This window comes from Manacus candei, unplaced genomic scaffold (genome assembly GCF_025592945.1).
Source record: "Manacus candei isolate 608988 ecotype Guabito, Panama unplaced genomic scaffold, ASM2559294v1 h1tg000033l, whole genome shotgun sequence".
Taxonomy (NCBI): Eukaryota; Metazoa; Chordata; class Aves; order Passeriformes; family Pipridae; genus Manacus; species Manacus candei.
The window spans coordinates 1995908-2019944 of record NW_026138081.1 but is presented as its reverse complement, the minus strand read 5'-3'; the positions used below and the strand labels follow the sequence as shown (position 1 = coordinate 2019944).

Sequence of the window (24037 nt, the reverse complement as noted above, 5' to 3'; positions counted from 1 at the left end):
ACTGGTCAGATTATGTGACCAATACATCTGTTCTAGAACAAGCAGCAGTCACAAGTATTGAGGCCATGTTGCTGAGAACACAGCTGTGTTGGGCAGGACACGTCTCCAGGATGAAGGACCACCGCCTCCCTAAGATCTTGCTTTATGGTGAACTTGCCACCGGCTGCCGCAAGAGAGGAGCCCCAAAGAGAAGATACAAGGACTCCCTGAAACAACATCTCAGCCTTGGCCATATTGATCACCATAACTGGTCTACTCTGGCCTCCAATCGGGAGGCCTGGAGACACCCCATCTATAACGCTGCTGCTTCCTTTGAGAATACACGCAGGATCACTCTCGAGGAGAAAAGACAACACAGAAAGAATCGTGTCTTGCTGATACCATCCAAGGAGTCTTTCTGCTGTGCCTTTTGTAACCGGACTTGTCTATCTCTCATTGGCCTCTTTAGTCACCAGCACGCTTGTAGCAAATGTGGGTAGAGCGCTTCCCAAAGCTTCATTCGCGAAGCCTAGCCATGATGATGACTACATGTACTGAAATGTTTACAATGTTTACGATGTTTACAATTGAACAAGTTCTCTTAAAAAATAATAAAAAAGGGGGTTTTGTGGGAAACAGGGCCTGGAAAAAACCCAGATCGTGGCAGAGAACAGAGTAACTCATTACAGGAGTGAGCTGTAACTCCAAAACCTGCCGTTTCAACTGCCATGACAGGCAGCAGCCAATCAGATGCTGCAGTCACAGTTTTTACCTTATAAGGTATGTTTGTCTGTTGGTGTTGCGTTATAAAAGGGGCTACGACCCCAACAAACTTGTCTCAGCTTCACCCCCCTGAGTCTGTGCCTCAGTACACCACAGGATGACAGTGATTTTTCACATCTAAAGCTGCATGAAGTTAACACAATAGATATAAGTGAAAGGGCACGGAAAAGGGAAAAATTTGTTGCACCAAAATTGTAATTGACATAAAAATTGACATGTTATCAGATAGAAGAATCCATATAAGCAAGACTTCATACCTGCCTCAGCTGAGAGAAAACTCAAAAACTGTAGGTCAAATATCAAGATGATCTAAGGTTTGTATTACAGTCCATCAAAATCAATCTTTTCTCAAACTTTAAAGCCAATTTAAAAAGTAATTTAAAAAGTAAACAATTAAGTTTTTAAACAGCAGATTTTTAGACAAGAATGGTATTTATATTTAGTTTTAGCTTTGTATCTCTCCCTTTACACAACTACCTGTTCTTCAAAGGAAAGATTTTAAACTTTGTCATTCCTGACTCATGATCCAAAAGATACTAGTACTTTTTTTTTTTCTCTCCTTCGGTAAAAACTTGCATGGCAAAGGACTGGAGCAGAAAATAGAAGTCTACCAGACTTTTCATTCAAGAATGTAAAATTCACCAAAGCCTAAAAACCTGTAAGTTTGAGCCCAATGTATGTTTAACACTAGTGCTATTAAGATAGAAGAGAGCCACTGTAAACACAGTAAGTGAGAGCAGGAGACCTGACAAGGTTGGGATGGAGTGCAATTGTTCCAAGCAGACTGGCTGGAACCAGATCTAGGAAGGTGAGTACAATAAAGTAGGAAATGTGTAATTATGTAAATAAAGGCTTCACGAAATACCCTTACATTCCAACACGATCTAAACAACCTGATCGAATTAGCAGGGAACATTCTTTCTCATTAATTAATGCAATGGTGCCACCACTTTGATTTTCTTCCCAGATAACTAAGATGCTTTTTGTGAATGCCACGAGATGTTTTAAATAGCTCTGTACTGCACAAAAATTTTGGACGTTCTACATGTAGTCTGAAGCTCGTTCACAAAAGGGCTCATAGCAACCTAACTCTCAGGTATATAAAGAAACAATGAGAACCCTCTCCAACAGGGAACTTCAATATTTTGAAGTTCAGTCCAGAAGTATTTCATTTATACAGCTGACTTACAGACAGAGATCTACACTCCTAATTAAATGCCTGCATAGCCTATAAAATATATGAAAATATCTGGCACATTGGAATGGAACTGCAGTGTAGTGTCAGAAGCAGCACCTGGAGAAGCAGGAACTAAAGCTAGTTCATTCCTTTTCAGCACAAGCATTCAAAAGGTATCTGGAAAATACGTCCATCAAATACCTCACCTGTGGATTTCAAGTTGCTTTGGAATGAATTCTACCTTTATGTTGACACATAGGTTAAATAGTTACACTGGCATTATGATTCCCATGTATCTTAGGTAAAAGCCTGAATTCCATTTGCTCTGTAACCTCAGGTATTTCAAAACCTATGCTTCCCTGTGTCCCAGAAAAGTGCTCCAAGTTCCAGTTCCCAAAAGAAAAGACTTACTGGCTAGAGGAAATCAAAATATAATCTAGTTTGGAAGATATTTTAACAATGTACAATGTGACTTGGGGGGAACTTCATTTGTAAAGATGACTTTCTTTTATAATCCACATAAGTATTTTCAGAAACAGCTGTATGTACCTTGCAAAGAAGTGAGTGAACTGAAAACCATGGCCCAGGTGACTAAGCTGTAATGACTTCTAGTTATTACAACAGATTAAACATTCCTGAATGTTTAAGTGTTCTAAGTCTGAATAACTGATGTGTTCAAAATGGTTTAGGAAGTTGTTTAAAAAAAAATATTGTTACTTTCTCTTCACAAATACAATGGCAGAGCAACCAACTAAACAGTGATATGATAACTTCAAAGATTATTCAGGCATACAGGTTTACCAAGGGCATTCTAAAATGAGATTAGAGTGATAATGGAGCACAGAAACAGCAGATTCAGTATAACAGTTCTTCAAAATATCAAGGTGATCACAGTATTTGGTCTCTAATCCATAGCAAATGCAATAACAACTTCCATTTTTATTTTATTTTTAAATAAAAAATAAAATGTATCATTATTATGAAATATAATAGCCAACTGTCAATTCTATTTGGACTAAAAACTCAATTGTTTGGTTTTATTAAGGAAAAGGTTAAAAAATGTGCTTTTACAGTGACTCCACAGAAATATCCTAAGAACAAATGTAAAACCATTAACTATACTGAAAGCATAAGGATCAGAACAATTCTAGAATCAGTGACTAGATCCCTGTCCAACAGAATTTGTCTTTCAGTCCCTGCTACCTACCGCCCTTCTGAATAAGCTTCACGACCTAAAGATGACCTTGCATATCTTGGTGTAGGATCTTGTTTCTTTTATGTTGAGAGAGGTCTTGTTGCATAACATACAACGTTGTTGTTAATTCATTACACATTAGCTGTTGCTTATAAGCACATTATCTGATGTCTGTGGAAATATGTGTACACATAGTGTCCTTTTACTCAGTTATCAAAGAATCTCTCGCTCTCCAGTATTCTTCCACACACACTAAATCTGTATTTGTTAGTTCTCTGAGCTTTTTATTCACTATACACTGGAGAGATGTTCTTCCTAGCTTCATTTCTTCTATCTTCTATCCTGTGTTTTTGAGGGGCTGATTTCCAACAGCAACTTCCTGAAACTGCAGCAAGATCACAATCTGCCCTGACAGACTAGCAGAGGTCACATTTGGGGGCAAGCAGGGGGAGGACAGATGGACACAGGATGGAACACACAAAAAACCCCCAAACCAAAACAAACTGTTCAAGACAATAAAGTTTTGGAAAATGTATTCACGCTAACATGAACTTGATTTTGGACAGGAAGAGGAGCAGAAACATTTAAAACCTTCTACCAGAAGTGGAAACAAAACAAGGCTTGCTCAGGGGAAACAGCAGAGTGCAAACAGATCAGGACACTGATGGTTTGACATTTTCATATGCATGCAGGCGAAACATTAAACCAGCCTTCAGTTCCGAGCATTTTATTACCCTCAAATTCTTAAGGCAAGCTGTGAATGTTCCAAGTATTAAGAATTAAAAGAAAATTATCAAGTATCTCTAAATGCAATTAAGCTTCTCAAAAAACAGCCTCAATAAGGCTAAAAAAAAAGTTCTAAGGGGAACTACTGCAAAGTGAGGAAGGAACTGCAGGTGCACATAGCTGTGCGGGAACACAGGGTACTCTGCTAATAGCACTACGCCTCGCTGAAACAACTGAGTCAGCAGAATTTCTATTTATATGCTCTCTTCCTACAATAGTCACAGTCAAGGCAGGAAACTCAGCAGTCCTGCTTCAAGGGAGAAACTGGTGTGCTTGAGAAAGGATCAGCAGTATGGTGTAAGGTAATTCTACCTTTTAAGCTAATACAGGAGTCAAAATCCATTGGTAGAAAACAATTAGTTCTTGATGAAAGTCATTAAGATGGAGTTTTTGTGCCTTCTCTGTCTCTTTGTTTCCACAATAAGACACAGCCTCATTCAGAAATCTATTTGGTACACAAGTATCCAAGCAATTCTTAGTAAGCCCGTTTTGTCTTCCATAGGTCTGCATGTGGAAATGGCTCAGATCCTACACCAGTTTTCCTTTCGTGAGGCTGATATTCATGATGCTACTTAAGACACATTTATTGGTGGGATTTTATTTTAGGTAGCTGAGGAATGAATACTGTCTGTGTGTTCACCAAAACAAAGTAATTCTTGGACCTGTTTGCTTAAGTTCTCCTACAATACAAAGTTGTTCTCATGTCAAATGGCTACTTTCTGTCATAGTCAAATTCCACAACTAGCCAAACCATTACTGAGGAATTCCTTCTGATTTCACGTTCTTAAGAAATTATCCCATTTCCAACACTCATATTAAATGTAGTATCACTGGTATATAAACAAAATAACAAGACTTAACACTCCACTGGGAAAAAAAAGTACCAAAATGTTTCCCCAAGTGAGTGGAAATCTGCAATGAAAAAAATATGTAAAGTTTCTAAAAGATCAATGTGCTTAATTCTAAAAAAGCATGGCGTTATACCTAAAACAAACAATTGGCTCTTTAGGTATATAATCACTGACACAAAAAAGCTCATCAACAGCTGAGACTATAAATTTACTTTCTAGTCTACAGGTAACAATAAGCAAGCATCTATACTTATGTCCCATGTAGTTTTAATATCACAGAATATGCTGAGTTGTAAGGGACCATGTCCAGCCCTTAGCCCTGCACAGGACCATCCCCAGGAGTCACACCATGTGCCTGAGAGTATCATCCAAAAGCTTTTTGAACTCTGTCAGGCTTGGTGCTGTGACCACTTCCCTGGGGAGCCTGTTCCAGTGCCCAACCACCCTCTTGGATGAAGAACCTTTTTCTAATATCCACCCTAAACCTTCCCTGACAACTATGATCATTAAATGGATGCAAATTGTTACCGTTTTATCCCTGAGTCGTTCTCCATGGATAAGAAAATCAGCACAGCTATTCTCTTCCTGGGGAATGACTTTGAAGACTGTGACACAGCTTAGTCCACCCCCTCCAAGTGGTAACCATCCACCACTTGAGTCATCCCGGGTCATCACCACAGCTCGCACTCGTGCATAACTATTACTGAAAGAGATGCAAAAGAAGAAATTAGTTTTTCAAAAACAGAAACCAGCAAAGTCTAGTTAAAAACAAAACAAAACAACAAACCCATAACCAAGGTCACAATAATTAACACTGTCTTTCCACAACTGTCATCTTAGAAGAAACCCATAGACCACACTCTAAAAAATGTTCCTCTGTACTTTTATGACTTCATTAGGACTTTTTGGAGCTTACATGTAATTTCTTGTAAAGAAACTTAACCAGAGAATATAGTTCCCAAATCAAAACTGATATCCTTCTAAAAACTTCACAGTCAGTAATCTAGCTAGAGGGTCAGGAAGAGAGTAAGAATCAACTCCCGATTTATTTTAGACTAATCATGAAGCCAGTCAGTCACCATGAAATTGCATAGAAAAGAGAACAAGAAAGCAGAAAGAGGTCAGGCCTTCCGTCACTGAAATCTAAACACGAACAGGCTTCTAGCCAGAAAACCCTGCTTCCCTTCATCCATCCCTCCTCCCCACACACATAACCTGTCCTTTGCAAGGGTGGGTCGGGACACACACATTGTGGGGTTCAACAACAGAACCAGTTACAGATACTTAAAATCACTATTTGCAGTATCTACTAGCTGGTTGTCTCCTGTAATGAAAGCATTTCACAGCTTTTTCCCATCATTTAACGTTTTTATAAAATACACAAATGATTATCATGTCATTACTTAGGAGCCAAATCGCTTTTCAGAAAGGAAAAAGAGGTTTTGGTGATCTCTCTCTCTCCTTTTATTTCTTCCTTTTCAATTAAATGACAAGTTTTAATTTTGATTATGAATTTGCCAGTATATCACTTGGAAAACTCCATGGCTTACCAAGGATATTATAAGATCCTATATTCGAAGTATGGTTTACTGCATGAATCTAACAGTTGATGAATGAATATTCAAACACCTTAAATATGATTCATGTTATCTTTTGCAACATATTCTGGATTGAGGGTTTAAGTACTTATGCCAGCTGACATTAGTGATGTCAAATTTAAGGGCTGAAAAGGAAATATTAGAAGAGGACAAAGTTATTCCTTCTGTACAAAATTACTTGTGATAAAACCATTCACCAAGCTACTGTACTTTTAAAAGATCACTGCTTTATTTTTTCCCCCCAACTATACTAAAATAACCAAGGTAGGCTTTTTTATGTAATTAATATATTACATTCTCAAACACACATATGATTCACACATATGATTCATTTGTGTGTGTGTGTATATATATATATGTGTATAAAAAGGAATTCTGCTGCAAGCATCTAAGCTTAAATACATAATGGTTTGCAAAACGGAAAATAAAACAAGATTATAAATCTTTAGCTTACAGGCAGCTGAATTTGTTAATAGATTTTGTTTGCCCCCTCCAAGCAAATCCCAGCCCCCTCCTCTCTCTAAAAATCACAGTTAAAATGACAGTTCAGTCAATGTTTCTCACCATTTCTGTACCAACTTACTTCAGTAACTACTCAAACACAGCAGACAAATATCATGAAGAAAAATCCAATCCTTCTCTGTATGCATCTATCGCAATTCTAATATCAGCAAACAAAAATGGCTACATCTTGATGCTTAATACTGTTACTGAAAGTTGAATCATTCATTCATTGGTCTCTATCACCCTATTCACTCCAATACAGGTTCAAATTGTAGTTGTACACTTCAGACACAGGTAGTCTTTCGTCTCATTTCTCTCAGAAGAGCCTCTTCTGACAGAAACTGAGGACACCGGGACTTTTCTCTGAAAAAGTAAGAAACAGGATGCACCAACTGGTTAAGCCTACAACTGTTTTTGCTATTGCCCATTTAAGTGAAACACAAATTTAGCTCTGAAGTTATTAATTCTATAAATTTGGTTGTAAAGAGTTCAGTTAAACATTATTTAGGGATATCACAGAACTTCCCTTAGGCTACATAAGAAAACTTAAACTGTAACGTATTAATTTTTCCTAAAATGAAACTTTACACTCCACATTAATTTTCTTTCCAAGAATTGCTAAGAAGATGTAAAGATGGAGGTTTCTTTATCATACCCTGTCAGTGTTGGGGTTTTCCCCCCCTCCCTATACTGAGATATCTAGTCTAATTAACAATCTTGTGTTTTGCTTCCCATATATTCCAAGTGGTTTTAAACATTTATGCTTTCAAATATTTTGGAAATGGCTACCAAATCCACTGCATTAGTACAAGAGCCCAAAATAAAATTCCCCAACAGTAAATATTACTGAATAACCTCTTAAATTGAAATAGTTTTTCCATACAACCTCCCTGTAAATAAAATAGATAAATTCATTACTTTACTTGCAACAATTCCAAAGACTACAAAGAGATTTTTTAGTTTTTTAGTTTCTGTTGGTGGCTGGTTTTTAACATTATTTTTTATATTTGAATGGAACTCACAATTGGTAACAAATGCTATTTTTAGTGACAATACAACTGGTTTGCAATTAGCCAAAATGCAGTGGCAGGACTTACAAATGATTTCCATTTCCAAAATCCTCTGTAAACAAAACAGCATCTGCCTGTCTCACTACTGGTGTCACCAAAAGCACTCAGATGTCTTTTATCTGTAAGTACTATAACCCCACCTACTCCTGGGAACTTCAGAACAAATTGCTAAACTGCTGGTCTAGCTTAGCTGTGGGAAAAAGGGTAGACAAGGCTCCAGTGTTTTGCTAACACACTCTAACGTTTTTACTTCCTCCTGCATATTTAGTAGCTCTATCAGGAATACCTGAACAAAAAAAAAAACCACAAAAACAGGGCAATCAGTTGAGCATTGCTCTTATGAAGCCTTTTACCGGAGCTACCACGAACATGGGAAATGGAGCATGAAGAGCAGCATGCAACTGCAGGCCCAAACCTAGTGTACTGCAGCCAGCTTTTCCTGAGACTCCCTGATTTTGCTTGTGGCCACTTGCTCTTGAGGCAGAGCAAGGTTTACAGGAAATGGTATTCTGGTCATAGGAGTATGCTGCTTCCCAAAAGTCAGTGCTGAGCACCAGTGAAAAGTGGGGACAAGAATATCGTCCAAGATCAGTTCCTAACAACAAAGAAAACAGATCTTCTCTCTCATGTCCGAATGCCTCCGGTAAGGACGTAAGAGTACGGTATTCTTCTGTGGTTACAGGAAGTTATAAATCGAGATAAAGGAGAAAAAGAAAAAAAAAAAAAGGTTATCTACAGTGTTTTTCCCCCTAGTAGTTAGGACTTACTGAACAGTACAGCATACGTTTGAATGCTAAACCTATTAAAACTTAAATAAGGCAATTTGAAGATAGCATACACATAGATAATATGTGTATAATATTTTATATATATTGTATATATCTTATAAATGAAAATCCAGTCCTTGCCTGCCATCAAGTTGCAAATTTTTTTTTTTAGTACTATAAAGCTCCTATCATTACCATCAAGAAACCTGGATGTGCAAGTGGAATTCTAAACTGAACCATAGGAGAAAATGACCCTCTTAGATTTGGTAAAAATATGGTCTCTTTCAAAACTGGAAAGCAGATTTGCAGAAAAGGACCTCAACTTTCATACGGATACCAAGCTGAACATAAGCAAAAGCATGCCCTGGGGACAAAGGAGGCCAACAATATCCCAGCTGCATTAGAAGTGTTGCCAGTAGGTCTCAGGAGGTGATCCCGCCCCTCTTCTCAGCACTAGTGAGGCCAGATCTGGAGAGCTGAGTCCAGTGTTGGGCTCTCAAATAATGAAAAACATGGAGCTCCTGGAGTGGGTCCAGCAGAGTGCAACAAAAATGATTAAGGGACTGAAGCATCTGTCATATGAGGGAAAGCTGAGGGAGTTGGGGCTGCTCAGCCTCAAGAAGAAAAGACTCTTGGGTATCTTATCAGTGTATACAAATACCTGAAGGGAGGGTGCAAAGAGGATGGAGACAGGCTCTTTTCAGAGGTGCCCAGTCAGAGGACCAGAGGCAACAGGCACAAACTGAAACACAGGAGGTTCCATTTGAACATCAGCAACCACTTTTTCACTGTGTGGATGCCTGAGCACTGGCCAGGTTGTCCAGAGAAGTTGTGGTGTCTCCATACTTGGAGAGTTTCAAAAGATATCTGGACACAGTCCTGGGTAATCTGCTTTAGGATGCCCTTCCTTGAGCAGCAGGTGTGGACAAGATGAACTCCAGAGGTGCCTTCCGAGCTCAATTATTCTTTTTTTTTTTTTTAAATTTAATATCATATTTCAAAGCACAGCAATTTCAATAAAATACAATTTCATAAATATAACCAATATGGGTTAATTTATGAGAATTCATGATACTTCGAAGCAAGAGTTGTCACTGTGCACAACTGCTATTTAAACACTTCTGACAAGGGGAAAAAAAAAAAGGTGTTCTGAAAAATCGTGACACACTCTGCTATGAGATTACACTATCTTTGCTGGCATGCAAGTAACAGCTCCAGGCTGATCTGCAAATGTGAAACGGTCATGGATCAAGGTTCTTTACCTTTGACTGGCACTTTACACACGTACTTTAACCCTTCCAACTTCTGGTGCAATATCCTTCTGTGTTTGTAGCCTTACCCAAAGAGCATACATGAATCACACTTGGCTTTTTATGGTTCTTATTATCCAAAAAGCTTAGCAGAAGATTTTATGATTCTCAGCTAGAGAAGTGCTCAGGAGTACATAATACCAAACCATCTAGCTAAAGTCTGTTTTACTTACAGATAGCCTTTTTTGAGTATTGACTCAATTTAGAAAAACAAAATAATGTCACCGGTATCACATGAGTGTATGGGTGCACCGCTGATGTTATAAACCCCTTGTTACTAAAGGTTTAGAGAATGAGTGCCACCAGCACAAAACATTAATGACTTGGCTAAAGCAAAAGAGATGCAAATATAACACAAGTACTCAAGAAGACATATTTTTACATCAAGAAAACATATGACAGTACATATTTTTTAACAAAGAGGAAATTGCTGTAATAGCAGCTACATGAGGCTCTGCCTAACATGACTATTACCTTTCTCCTCTCAAAATTATACCAGCAAATCAGAGTATATACCAAACTCTTACACTGGTAGAACTCAAAACTTGGTAGATTTTCTCCTTTAAAAAAAGAGGCAAAAGGTACTCTTCAGAGTAAACAGCAACCATACATGGCCACTATGCCTAGGAAGTTTATTTCTGTGAGGAGTTTAGCAAGCAAAGACATGTATTTCCAGGGAGAATTACATACAAGTGCTGTTACATTTAGGATATTAGTACCTACACTGATTCACTGAAGAGCTTTGGATTTTGCCAAAAAACCTGAATGAAGCACTACTGCTCAAGCAAAAAAAAAACCCCAAAACCGAAAATAACAACAACAAAAAAAATCTTACAGAAACCTGAACTACCAAGCAAAATGGCTTGAAACCAAAATCATAAAAAGGAAAAGCTACATGGGAAACTGTATTACATAAGGAGGGGATAACTGGTATCCTGAAAGAGCCTGAAGTACATGATTACAATTATTATTTAGCAGAAGAGGCTTATTAAATAAGGGATTAGACAGTGTACCTACAATTCAAAAGGGAAAATGAGATACAAATGAACAAGTGTCCAGAATAGGAAACTGTCAAAACAGTATATTGCTCTCATGAAGTATTCTCTTGGACACAACATCAGAATAAAAAAAAAAAAAAAAATAGGAATGGAGTTCTAATGCTCCTATTTTAATACAGACAATTTAAGATTTGTGACCATGTAAAGTAATCAATGCTGCAAGGAAGAATGGCTACTGCTGTAAGCACTTTTGCAAAGCACAAGAGCACATGAAGAATGGAGAAGTTGTTAAGATGATCTCAAAACCATCAAAATTACATACAAAGTAGGTATTTGACGTTTCTGTGAACAACATTTTAGCTCTGCTCCCCAGCATCTTTTCTTGTTTAATAATTGTAGCTAGTTTCTGTTAGTTCTGTATGTGATCGGTGAGCGCGTGTTAAATGAAGTAATATTTTAGCAGACTAAAGATGACAACGCATATTTGGATTCCATCTCTTTTAAAGAAACTGCAGTTTTCCTAATAGAATGGATTCTGTAACACCATCTGGTGTTACAGAAAATGGCATCTGATATAAAATACAAAATCAAATAAAAAACCCAAACAAACTTATTTTTCTTTCTACCCTTCCCCACAGAAGTTAAAAAGAATCAAAGTAACATTTAAAGATGGGTCTACAGGTTTTGGACATGTATAGCAGAACTACATAAATAGCATACTTCTCACAGCTGCTTGCTTTACAACAGGGGACTGCTGATATGAAGGACTCCTGGATTAAATTCCATCCAATTTTAGACAGATAACTTATACATAATTTGAGTGGTCAGATCCTGGTACTCCTGTGCCCCCCAAGTTTAATGGGCTTCCTCCAGAAAACCCTGATTTTGTCTCATTTTTAAAAGTTGACAGCCATAACTTTCTTACCAAGCTCTTGGGTACTGATGCCATGAATTAATTTTGATTCATGGAAACACATAGACAAAGATGAAAGAGCCCACAAATAAAACAAGAGAAAGAGGTTAAAAGGCTTAGGATTTTTTTTTTTTTTAGATAAGTTAACATTTCTTTCCAACCTTGCAAAAACAAAGGAATGTCTAAAGAATCCACGGAAGATGAGCTTTTCATTTTCTCCAGTTCTTCAGCAAACTTAAGACAAGCACAAGTCTGCAGCCTAAGGCAGATTCTACTGCAACTAAGACAACTTGACACTTCCAGTAAATGTCGTCAGACAACATCCATCCAGCTTAGAAAGAATTTTTTTTAAAATGAAGCTTATAGATTCAGTTGTGCTTTTTATTTTCCTGGGAACAGCAGTGATTACTACAGTTTAGAATAACATAAATTATGGAAAGTTCTTCAGGTAATAGTTGTATCTGAACAGGTCAGAATTCTCTCTTCTCTCAGAGACATTTTCCTCCAGCCTTACATGCTCACAAAGTCCAAGTATCAAGTATGCAAGTACAATTAGATTCCCCTCATAGTCAAAGCCACTGGTCATCTAGTCATTGAGATTACAGATGGCAGCACTGGAGACCTCATTAACAGGAGATGTGAACACATTAATCAACAAGTCAATTTGTAATAAAGTTCTTGACCACTAAGACAAGAAGAAGGTAACTAACACATTCCTTAGCTACTCTAAAGAATGACGGGCTGTACTGAATATTTTATTTTCAAACAAGCATCTGTGTACATTCTATTTCACTTCTTGTTGTATTTAGGAATAGTACCTCACAAATTTCCAGAAAGCTATTATTTTCCTCCTAACACACCTAAGAATTTATTTAGCAAAAATAAAGGACAAACCTGTTATACTTTATCTAACACACCAGAAAACATTGTCATGGATTTTTCTATTTACTATGTCTAAATTGGTCAGTTTATCCTGGATGATACACTCTTTGGGACAGGGACCATCAGTAATGAGCATGATTCAATAAAGACCCGAGTGCACGTTGGTATACAGAGCTTAGATGGTGGCTGCTACATACTCTTGATATTTTGGCAATACATTATGGAAGAAAAAATCACAGGCCCATTGAGCTTACTCACCTAAAACAACACTTGATATCAGGCAGGAAAGCACAAAATTTAAATTTATTCTTAGCACATTAAAAGAAATTTATGAAAGGTCCAGATCATTCCTGGCAGGCGTCTCTCACTCAGCCTGCACAGAAAAGGAACAGAATCTGGAACCAAATAAAGCATACCCACACTTATAAAAATAATCTTCCTTTAACAGCCTTGCTGAGTTGTGAGATTGCTAATGAATGTTGTATACAAACAACATTCATGTATTTTAAAACTATGTGAATTGAAACTGTAGTATCATTCATTGATATTGTTAAATCTAAAGCTTGTCTCAACAGTTACACTGACCTGGTTTTTTAAGGACTTTAACCAGCCAATACGAAAGCATTTTAAAGTAAATTATATTCTAAGAAAATCCTAGTGCCAAATTCCCCCTTTTAACACAGTAAGAAAACAGTAAACATCCAAAAGGATGTTTTGAATGCACGAACAGACAAATCATGTGTCTGCACTAACAAAACAAAAAGACTACAAGCGAAACTGCAAAATGCTTAACAAATAACACCAAAATCAGAGTAACAAAGGAAGTCTGAACGAGTCTTAAGAAAAATAAGCTCGTAAACCTACTAATGTATTCTAAAGGTGTATCTGCACTGACCAAAAGGAAGCTACTATTCCCTAGCTATGCAGCGCCACACTTTTGAGTGTCGTGGTTTGAGTCAGTCTTTTCTGTAGTTTTAACAAACCATGAATATTTGGGAGAGAGGAAATAAACTGAAACAGACAAGTGAAAAACAAATGCAAAGATTTCTATTACAATAATCCATCAAACGAGAAGAAACAAAAGATTAATAAGATTATACAAAATGTTTTGATGGTAGGGTTTTAATATTTGCCATATGTCAGCATGAATAATGTGACTTATATAGCCAATATATAATTGTATGATCTATGTTTGATAATCTCAGTAATAATTAGCAGCCTAACAAGCAGTCTTAAGTATAGAAACAGGTGATTCACAAGGCCTAGAGTCAGAACATATGGATACTAATAGTGTATTAAAAAACGGTAGAGCTAAGCCTTTGTTTACTACATTCCCCACGGCAACTACTACTACAGTAATACTTTTCACAAGTTTCTGCAAAAAACTGCATGTAATTAATACATGGGTCATGCATGAACATAACACAGAGCGAAATAGCACACTAAAAGGCCTCTCAGTTCAAAATGAGGATTATTTAAGTTCTATTATTTGCTGCTATTCCAGAAGACGAGTTTAGAAAATTGTAACCAGCTGCAAAGAAAAAGAATAAAAAGTACACATGCATTCCCCCTCCTGTGCAAGTTTCGAGCTGGCTTCCTGCCAAGTCCCCGAAACTCGACAACAAGGACCTGCCTCCCAGAGAGGGAAAAGAAAAAAAAACCAAGCAGCCAAAGCTATAGCAAATATATATATATATATATATATATATATTACATATGAGACAGATACACAAAAGGAGAATACCACACACAGAAGGGGGGGGGGGGGGGGGAAAGGGGAAGGGAGAAGGACAAAAAGGGGCAAGGACCGAACAAGCCAACCAGCCGACTGAAGGCAAACTAGCAAAAATCTCACCACTTCCCTTCGAACAGGCAGGATGGCTAGACACGGCCCAAGGCTCTCCCCTCACGCGTGGCAGATAACGGTAGTCACTGTAGGCCTCAGCTCCAGATAAACCAGACCAAAACAGGGACCCGCCGTTCTCGAACCTCGCCGGAGAGGAAGAGAGCGAGATGCCTCCCGCTGGCCTTATTTATACCTCAAGTTACGTAAAGGAATAGCATGGAATACTTCCGTGATCACTTTTCTAGTTCCTTCCTGGTTACAAGTTGGTCTCCAGGAAGGCCTAGAGTGAAACCACCACATTCTCCACCCCTTATTCCATACTATTTCTTTACGTAACACCTATGTCTCACGTTCATCTACATCCCGCGCATATATATACACATTTGCATATATATATATATATATATATATAGTTCTTGTTGGTCTCTCGGCACAGTTGTCTCGTCATTGGAAAATCAATATCGATGTCAGTTCAGTCCAGATCTTTGGTCTCCTCAGTCACCATTACAGTTCTGATTTATGGCTGTTTCATCACTGGACTGTCTCATCACCGGATACCAGCAACAGCTTAGCTCAGGTCTCTCTCTCATCTGGTGACTGGCTTCCTGTAAAAACACAACTTAGGACATACAATTAGTTTTTCCCCAAGGCTAAGTTTCCTTGAGGCACACACTGGATGACTCCATCCTTCCTCATTACCCACCACGTATGTCCTGGCCCTTGAGCAAAGACAATCCCACGAATGGGTTTGTCTTGGCCTGAGGCAGGGGTAACCCAAACAGCTTTCCCTAGCATTCCCCTCAAATGGATTGCTGGAACTTTATCTCCATCAACAATGTGAAGGGATTCTGCCTGTGCAGGGCCAGCTCGATTGACAGAACCCCTGGTGTTAACTAGCCAGGTAGCCTTGGCTAAGTTCTTGTCCCAGTTTTTATAAGTCCCCTCACCTAATAACTTTAGAGTGGTCTTCAATAATCCGTTATATCTCTCAACCTTCCCAGCAGCTGGTGCATGGTATGGAATGTGGTATACCCATTCGATACCATGTTCCCTCGCCCAAGTGGTGACTAATTCATTTTTGAAATGAGTCCCGTTGTCTGACTCGATACGTTCTGGGGTCCCATGTCTCCACAAAACTTGCTTTTCAAGGCCTAGAATGGTATTTCGGGCCGTTGCGTGGGGCACTGAAAAAGTCTCTAGCCATCCGGTTGTTGCTTCCACCATGGTAAGTACATAGCACTTACCTTGGCGGGTCTGTGGCAGTTTGATATAATCAACCTGCCATGCCTCTCCATACTTATACTTATCCCATCGTCCACCATACCACAGGGGCTTCAGTCTTTTTGCCTGCTTAATAGCGGCACAAGTTTCACAATCATGGATAACTTCAGAAATTACATCCATGCTTAAATCCACCCCTCGGTCTCGTGCCCATCTGTGGGTGGCATCTCGGCCCTGATGACCGGAAGCATCATGGGCCCATCGAGCTAGAAACAATTCTCCTTTCTGCTGCCAGTCTAGGTCTACTTGTGACACTCCTATCTGTGCAGCTCGGTCTGCTTCTCTGTTGTTATTGTGTTCTTCATTAGCTCGCTTCTTGGGCATGTGGGCATCTACATGGTGGACTCTCACATTCAGATTCTTCGCTCTGGTAGCGATGTCCTGCCACAAGTCAGCAGCCCAGATGGGTTTTCCTCCACGCCTCCAGTTCATCTTCTTCCATCGATCCAACCATCCCCATAAGGCATTGGCTATCATCCACGAGTCAGTGTAGAGGTAGAGCCTTGGCCATCCTTCTCGTTCAGCAATGTCCAGGGCCAATTGGACAGCTTTGAGCTCTGCAAATTGACTTGACTCGCCTTGACCTTCAGCAGCTTCTGCCACTCGTCGGGTGGGACTCCAAACGGCCGCTTTCCACTTCCGGTTCCTTCCTACAATTCGGCAAGAACCATCAGTGAAAAGGGCATAACGCCTTTCTTCATCTGGCAGCTGATCAAATGGCGGAGCTTCTTCAGCTCGGCTCACTGGTTCTTCCTCTTCTTCTGCCAGGCTGAAGTTCCCACCTTCAGGCCAATTTGTGATAACCTCCAGAATTCCAGGGCGATTTGAGCTTCCCAATCGTACACGCTGCGTAATCAAGGCTATCCACTTGCTCCATGTAGCATCCGTGGCATGATGCGTAGGGGGCACCTTCCCTTTGAACATCCAGCTCAAGACGGGTAATCGGGGTGCCAGGAAGAGCTGTGCTTCGGTACCAATTACCTCTGAAGCTGCTCGTATACCTTCATACGCCGCTAAGATTTCCTTTTCCACAGGGGTGTAATTGGCCTCAGAACCTCTGTAGCTTCGGCTCCAGAAACCCAGTGGTCGCCCTCGCGTCTCGCCAGGCACCTTTTGCCAGAGGCTCCAGGAGGGACCTTTATCTCCAGCTGCAGAGTAGAGCACATTCTTTACATCTGGTCCCATTCTAACTGGTCCAAGAGCCACGGCATGTGCAATTTCTTGCTTGATCTGCCTGAAAGCTTGTTGTTGCTCCGGACCCCACTGGAAATTGTTCTTTTTACGGGTCACAAAGTAAAGAGGGCTCACAATCTGACTGTATTCTGGGATATGCATCCTCCAGAAGCCTATGGCTCCCAGAAAAGCTTGGGTTTCTTTCTTGTTTGTGGGGGGAGCCATTGCTACAATCTTGTTGATGATGTCTGTTGGTATCTGGCGTCGTCCATCTTGCCATTTCACCCCTAGGAATTGGATCTCTCGGGCAGGTCCCTTGACTTTGCTCTTCTTGATAGCGAAACCGGCCTCGAGGAGAATCTGGATGATCGTCTGTCCTTTTTTGAAAACTTCTTCTGCTGTATCCCCCCATACAATGATGTCATCGATGTACTGGATGTGTTCGGGAGCCTTACCCTTCTCTAGTGTGACCTGGATCAGTCCATGACAGATGGTTGGACTGTGTTTCCACCCCTGGGGCAGTCGATTCCAGGTGTATTGAACGCCCCTCCAGGTGAAAGCAAACTGTGGCCTGCACTCTGCCGCTAAAGGAATGGAGAAAAACGCGTTGGCTATGTCGATGGTGGCGTACCACTTTGCTGTCTTGGACTCCAACTCATATTGGAGTTCCAACATATCTGGCACGGCAGCACTCAACGGTGGCGTAACTTCATTTAAGCCACGATAGTCCACAGTCAGTCTCCACTCTCCATCGGATTTACGCACAGGCCAGATGGGGCTGTTGAAGGGTGAATGGGTTCTGCTGACCACCCCTTGGCTCTCCAACTTTCGGATCATTTTGTGGATAGGGATCACAGCCTCTCGGTTTGTCCGATACTGTCGTCTGTGTACAGTTGTTGTGGCTATTGGCACTTCTTGATCTTTAACTCGTAGTAATCCTACAATGGAAGGGTCTTCTGAAAGGCCAGGAAGGGCAGACAATTGCTTGGACCCCTCTTCAATCACCGTGGCTACACCAAAAGCCCACCGGTACCCTTTCGGGTCCTTGAAGTATCCTCTTCTTAGGTAGTCCATACCAAGGATGCAAGGGGCTTCTGGCCCCGTCACAATGGGACGCTTTTCCCATTGGTCTCCCGTCAAGCTCATGTCCGCCTCTACTACTGACAATTCTTGAGACCCTCCTGTCACTCCAGAAATAGTAACAGTCTCGGTACTCTTATACTCCGAAGGCATTACAGTACACTGGGCTCCAGTATCTATCAAGGCCTGGTATCTCTGAGGATCCGATGTGCCAGGCCATCGGACCCACACAGCCCAGTAAACCCGGTTATCTTCTTGGTCCCTCTCCTTCTCCTGGCAGAAGGCAGGGCCCCTCTACTGGTCTTGATCAGAGCATTCGTCGTCAGAGTTTGACTTTGACTTCTTAGACTTTTTGCCATTGTCGAAGTGGACCTCCATCTTCTCGTGTTTCGGCGATCGCAGTTTCTCTTCTAAGAAATCTCCATCTACTACATAGACAACTTTCTTGTCAGTCTTCTTTCGCTTCAGCTCCCTCACTCTAGCTTCAAGCTTAGAAGTGGGTTCACCATCCCACTTCTTCATGTTTTCTCCTTTACTACGAAGGTATGCCCATAGTTGGTTACGTGACCCACGCTTAGAGTTCTCTTTCCTTTGACGTGTGAATGACAGGGATCGTGAGCAAGATCGAGACCAGGATCGAGGTCTAGGCCGAGGTCGTCTTTGTCGGTCCCGCCGTGATCTTCCCATTGGCCTTTCTTGGTAATCTCTATACCTTCTGTCCTCTCTGTCTCTAAGGTCGTCCTCATATCTGGAATATTCATAATCTCTCTCCGTTCTTTCCCTATCGTAGGTGCGTCGGTACAGGGGATTGAAGGAGTCTTCCATATTTTCCTCGATGGTTCTTATCCAAGCACACATAGTGTCCACGCTTGGTTCATCCATCTTTGGATTATATACGGGTATCAAGCAGGAAATATATGGTTTAGGGGCACCTTGAATTACCTTTTTCCACATTGGTTGCGTGCAGGGAACATTCTCAGGAACTTGGATATCATAATAATCTGGATCAGAATAGATGATCTCCAGCATGGCCAATTCCCGTAGGTATTGGATGCCTTCTTCCGCAGTCCTCCACCTTCTTGAAGAACTCTTCAGGGACTCCTTAAATGGGTATTTCACTCTTACCGCGTGGAGTATTCGGAGCCAAAGACTGGACGCCATTTTCTCCCTCCCCATTTCTTGCTCTATCACAGGGTCTCGAGCAATGGATCCCAACTGTCGTGCTTCATCACCTTCAATTACATGACTATCAGCTCCCTTGTCCCAGCATCGCACCAGCCAGGTGAGGACTTCTTCACCAGGCAAGCGCATATAATCTCTCCGTAAATCTCGAAGCTCTCTTGTGGTCAGTGATTGTGTAATTTCGCTTTCTCGCATAATTTCTTGTCCATCTCTCCCACGTAGAATCTTTTCCACCTCTCTCTTTACTCTTCCACTCCTACGTGGGACTGCTCCCACTTCCTCCCTATATCTCTCATGTGGAGGTGGAGACTGAGCATGCCGTGGGGATAAGCTTCTATATTGTTCACGCCGCGGAGATGGTTTCCTATGCCGTTCATACCGTGGGGATGGACTCCTATGCCGTTCACGCCGCGGAGATGGACTTCCACGTCGTTCATACCGTGGGGATGGACTCCTACGCTGTTCGCGCCGCGGAGATGGACTTCTGCGTCGTTCACGCCGTGGAGATGGACTTCTATGCCATTCACGCCGTGGGGATGGACTCCTGCGTCGTTCGCGATACCCAGCAGGTGGAGGTAGTGAGTAATCTTTCACGTGGTGAGATAAGGGCCTCTTCCTCCAATCATTCACACCTCCAAGAGAAGGTTGGGTCTGGAGGGGTAGGGATAATTCCCCCTCCAATTGAGGGGGATGCTTTGGCTCCTTCTTTGCGTCTTTTGTAACACTGAATGTGTAGTCAGGATATAAATCATCAAGCGACAATATACCACCGGCCGTTTGTACTGTTGCTTTCTTTTCTCTTGATGCTGTTCTGTATTCCTTTGGGCGTGCCCCTAGTTCTCTTGGACGTGCTCCTTCCCGTGTAACCGTTTCTTCCCCTCTGGTACCTGCTTCTTCTCTTCCAATCGCTCCTTCCTCAGTCACAACCACTACTTCCTCTCTCGCAGTCACGCCTTCATCACTTGCTGTTGCTCCTTCTCCCATTGCTGCCGCTCCTTCGTCCACTACATCTTGAGTGAATTGGATAGGTTCTTCTGTTCCTTCTTCTTCTTCTTCTTCTTCTCTTTCTTCTGTGCGTTCTGGTTGGGGAGATGAGTCTGTAAGTTCCTTGATCTCTCTTACCCACGTCTTCTTCTTCTTCACAGGGGCAATGATGACCTTCCGGTTCTTAGCTTGAGTCCCGGTTCTAGTGGGCTTAGTAGAAATGGCATTGACTTCAAGTTGTGTTTGGACTCCAACTTCTGTGGACCTAATAGGGACATCACTGGTTTCAAGTGGCGTGGTTTGGGTTTCTGTGTCGACCTTAACCCTTTGAAGGTGGTCTATGGCAGCTCGATAAGCATTAGCCAGGCCCCAGCACAAAGCGGAGAATTGCATATTCGGATCTTTGTAGGAAAAACACCCTTCTGCCAAACAGTGGGCCATCTCACCAGAATCAAACATTTGTTCTGGTGTGAACTCCCAATTAATGGGGGGTGACACATGTCCTACTAATCTACCGAAATCTTCCCAAGCTCCATGCCACCCGGGGACTGGCCTGTCTGCAGCCCTTTCCAAAGTTCCAGCGAGTCCCTTTGAGGTGTGATCTTTCCTACAAGAGGGAAGGCAACGGAACCCCATTCTTCCAAGTTTAAGTAGCACTTCCAGTACCTTTATCAATGACAGTACTGTTGCAATAAGATTTATATAGTAATTAGAGCCGATTTTAACCATGGGGATTTCCTTTACCAAACCTTCGATGTCAAAATTAAAGGATGGAAGCAATTTGTTCCATCCATCCTCAAGGTCTGGACGTCTCCCTATACGGTAGCCTAACACAGGTGTAAAGGTGGCTAGAATTATAAGACAAATTAATGAAATAGCCATTGTTTTTTGTTATTATTTCTTCTTGATCCCAAAACAAACCTTTGTTTATATAAACAAAGTTTCCTTGGCTGCTTTCCCAGACTCTGGCAGTGTTCCCAGACCTGTTCCCAAAACAATAGATTGGTTTTGCAAAACAACACCGAGCTTGGCTGTCTTCCTGGAAAAACGTTTATCAAAACAAGCCAAACTTAACCAAAATATCCCACTTCTGACACCAAAAAATGTTGTGCAAGTTTCGAGCTGGCTTCCTGCCAAGTCCCCGAAACTCGACAACAAGGACCTGCCTCCCAGAGAGGGAAAAGAAAAAAAAAACCAAGCAGCCAAAGCTATAGCAAATATATATATATATATATATATATATATTACATATGAGACAGATACACAAAAGGAGAATACCACACACAGAAGGGGGGGGGGGGGGGGAAAGGGGAAGGGAGAAGGACAAAAAGGGGCAAGGACCGAACAAGCCAACCAGCCGACTGAAGGCAAACTAGCAAAAATCTCACCACTTCCCTTCGAACAGGCAGGATGGCTAGACACGGCCCAAGGCTCTCCCCTCACGCGTGGCAGATAACGGTAGTCACTGTAGGCCTCAGCTCCAGATAAACCAGACCAAAACAGGGACCCGCCGTTCTCGAACCTCGCCGGAGAGGAAGAGAGCGAGATGCCTCCCGCTGGCCTTATTTATACCTCAAGTTACGTAAAGGAATAGCATGGAATACTTCCGTGATCACTTTTCTAGTTCCTTCCTGGTTACAAGTTGGTCTCCAGGAAGGCCTAGAGTGAAACCACCACACCCTCCCCACCAAATATGTAATAGACCAAAATAAGAACACATTCACACTTTATAAATGATAGCTAGTCATGAGAACACATACAATAATCACTGAACCTCTCACTCTACTCAGCAACTGAAAAGGGATCCACCAAATACAGCTTCCTTGTTTTTGCAACAACACAATCTTAAACAAAGGGTTACAGCAGGGAGATAATGAGATTATTTAGTGTTATAATTATGTCTCATTGTTTCCTGTTTGGACTTTTAAAACCATTAATACCATCAGAAGAGCAACAGCCTTAAACTGATGGTGGGCAAGTTTAGGTTAGACATTAGGGAGAAGTTCTTTACTAGGAGGGTGGTGAGGCACTGGAACAGGTTGCCCAGAAAAGTGGTGAATGGTCCATCCCTGGAAGTATTCAAGGCCAGATTGAATGGCGCTTTGAGCCCTGGTCTAGTGGAAGATGTCCCTGCCCATGGCAGGGGGCTGGAACTAGATGATCTCTGAGGTCCCTTCTAATGCAAATAATTCCATGATTCTGTGATAAATTATGGGTTTAGGGTGGAACTTCACCACAAGGAAGTTCTGAAAAGGGAGACTGGAGACAGGTAAATTGAACTGCTCAAAATATATTAAAGTACCAAGAATCCAAGTCAAACATGATGCAAGCTCAAAATGGTTTTTAGACAGTAGAATCCAAGTCAGAGTGAAAGAAAGGTCTTCTAGCTTCAGTCAACCTATGAGACAAAAATGTCATGAAGGAACAACTCTACAGGTTGGTTTTTTTTGGTGCAGCTCTGACATCTATGTTGCACAGCTTTACCGAACAAAAATGAATGCTATCCACCGTAAAAATGTTTTAAATGGCTATTTGCCATTTCTATTACACAAAATAGTACATAATAAAATACCTAGACTAAAGTATGAAATTGAAGAATCTTACTAAGTTGATGTGATATATATTAAGCCATTCCAGAAATGTTTGTGTTCTTGTATTTAACAGCACTGGAAATGAATCCTGACTGCATAACTGAAGAAACAGAACCAGAAAAATAAATATCTCTGCTTACAGAGACAGAGGAGGTCATTACATATTCAATAAATATAAGGAGAAATTAAACTGGTAGAATGAACAAACGGGTGTAGATGGAGAAGGTAAAACTTAAGAAACTTAATTAGGCTGTTTCATTTGTACTTTGTGTTTTATTATACACTTTTTCTCTTATTCCAGCAACAGAAGGATCTTCTCTACTCATATTCCAAGCACAGGGTCTAGTATTAAAACAGTGAGAACTACAAACAATTTTCCCTTTTTATAAATAGCAATGAATTTTGAGTACTCTTATCTGCAAGGATACTGTTCAAGTAATCCAAATAAGCGAGGAGAAGTCGTTAACTGTTTTATTAGCTGAAGAAAAGCAATCAGCATTTTATTATACATCCTGAAAAGCAAGGTCAAAAGACCAAGAGCATATTACAAGTAACTGCTTTAGTGGTGCTAACAGACAATCTCTAATTTTTCAGCCAAATTTTTCACTATTTAGGAATTTAAGCCTCAAGTACCAGCTGTATCATAGAAGTCCATCTGACAGAATTGTGTAGACTTTGTTCAAAATCCAACATTGGGAATGCATTCATCACATATGAGCTTTACATATAGGAGGTACAGTAGTGTTTTTCAGGACTCTACTTCTTTAATTTGGTCATTCAAATATCAAAAAGTTGTGTTGGGAGAGAAGAAAAAACATTCTCTAATCATGCAGTAATTCCGAAACAGAATTCATTTGCCTTTGATTTTAAAGATACTGTGAGGAATGGATAGAAGACTTTTTTAGTTCTTAATAATTGTAATAATAGAAGTGACTATTTGAGTTAAAGAATTCTAGCACTGTCACTCTGCAATTTTAGCTCACCCTTGTTTTCTTAAGCCTTGTGTTGACTGGGAAGTGTTGTGTGACCAGTACTCAACACAACCATCTAGCTGAGGCAGTTTCATAAAAGACTAAGTTAAAAAGTG

The 24037-nt window shown here is 40.7% G+C and overlaps 1 protein-coding gene and 1 long non-coding RNA gene across 6 annotated transcripts in view; one reads left to right on the top strand and one right to left on the bottom strand.

The window, feature by feature from the left end:
* Positions 1 to 24037, bottom strand: part of SPRED1 (sprouty related EVH1 domain containing 1) — a 98133-nt gene that overhangs the window by 51257 nt on the left and 22839 nt on the right. For all 4 annotated transcript variants that reach the window (XM_051791809.1, XM_051791812.1, XM_051791811.1 and 1 more), the window contains exon 2: positions 5300 to 5474. In XM_051791809.1, coding sequence (XP_051647769.1) covers positions 5300 to 5474 — 175 coding nt within the window. The remainder of the gene's footprint in view (positions 1 to 5299; positions 5475 to 24037) is intronic.
* Positions 1330 to 13679, top strand: LOC127472911 (uncharacterized). 2 transcript variants are annotated; one of them, XR_007905206.1, is made up of 3 exons: positions 1330 to 1420; positions 8463 to 8586; positions 8883 to 13679. It is a non-coding gene; the product is annotated as an uncharacterized LOC127472911 (long non-coding RNA). The 2 variants fall into 2 exon arrangements; XR_007905205.1 differs by having other exon boundaries at positions 1330 to 1570.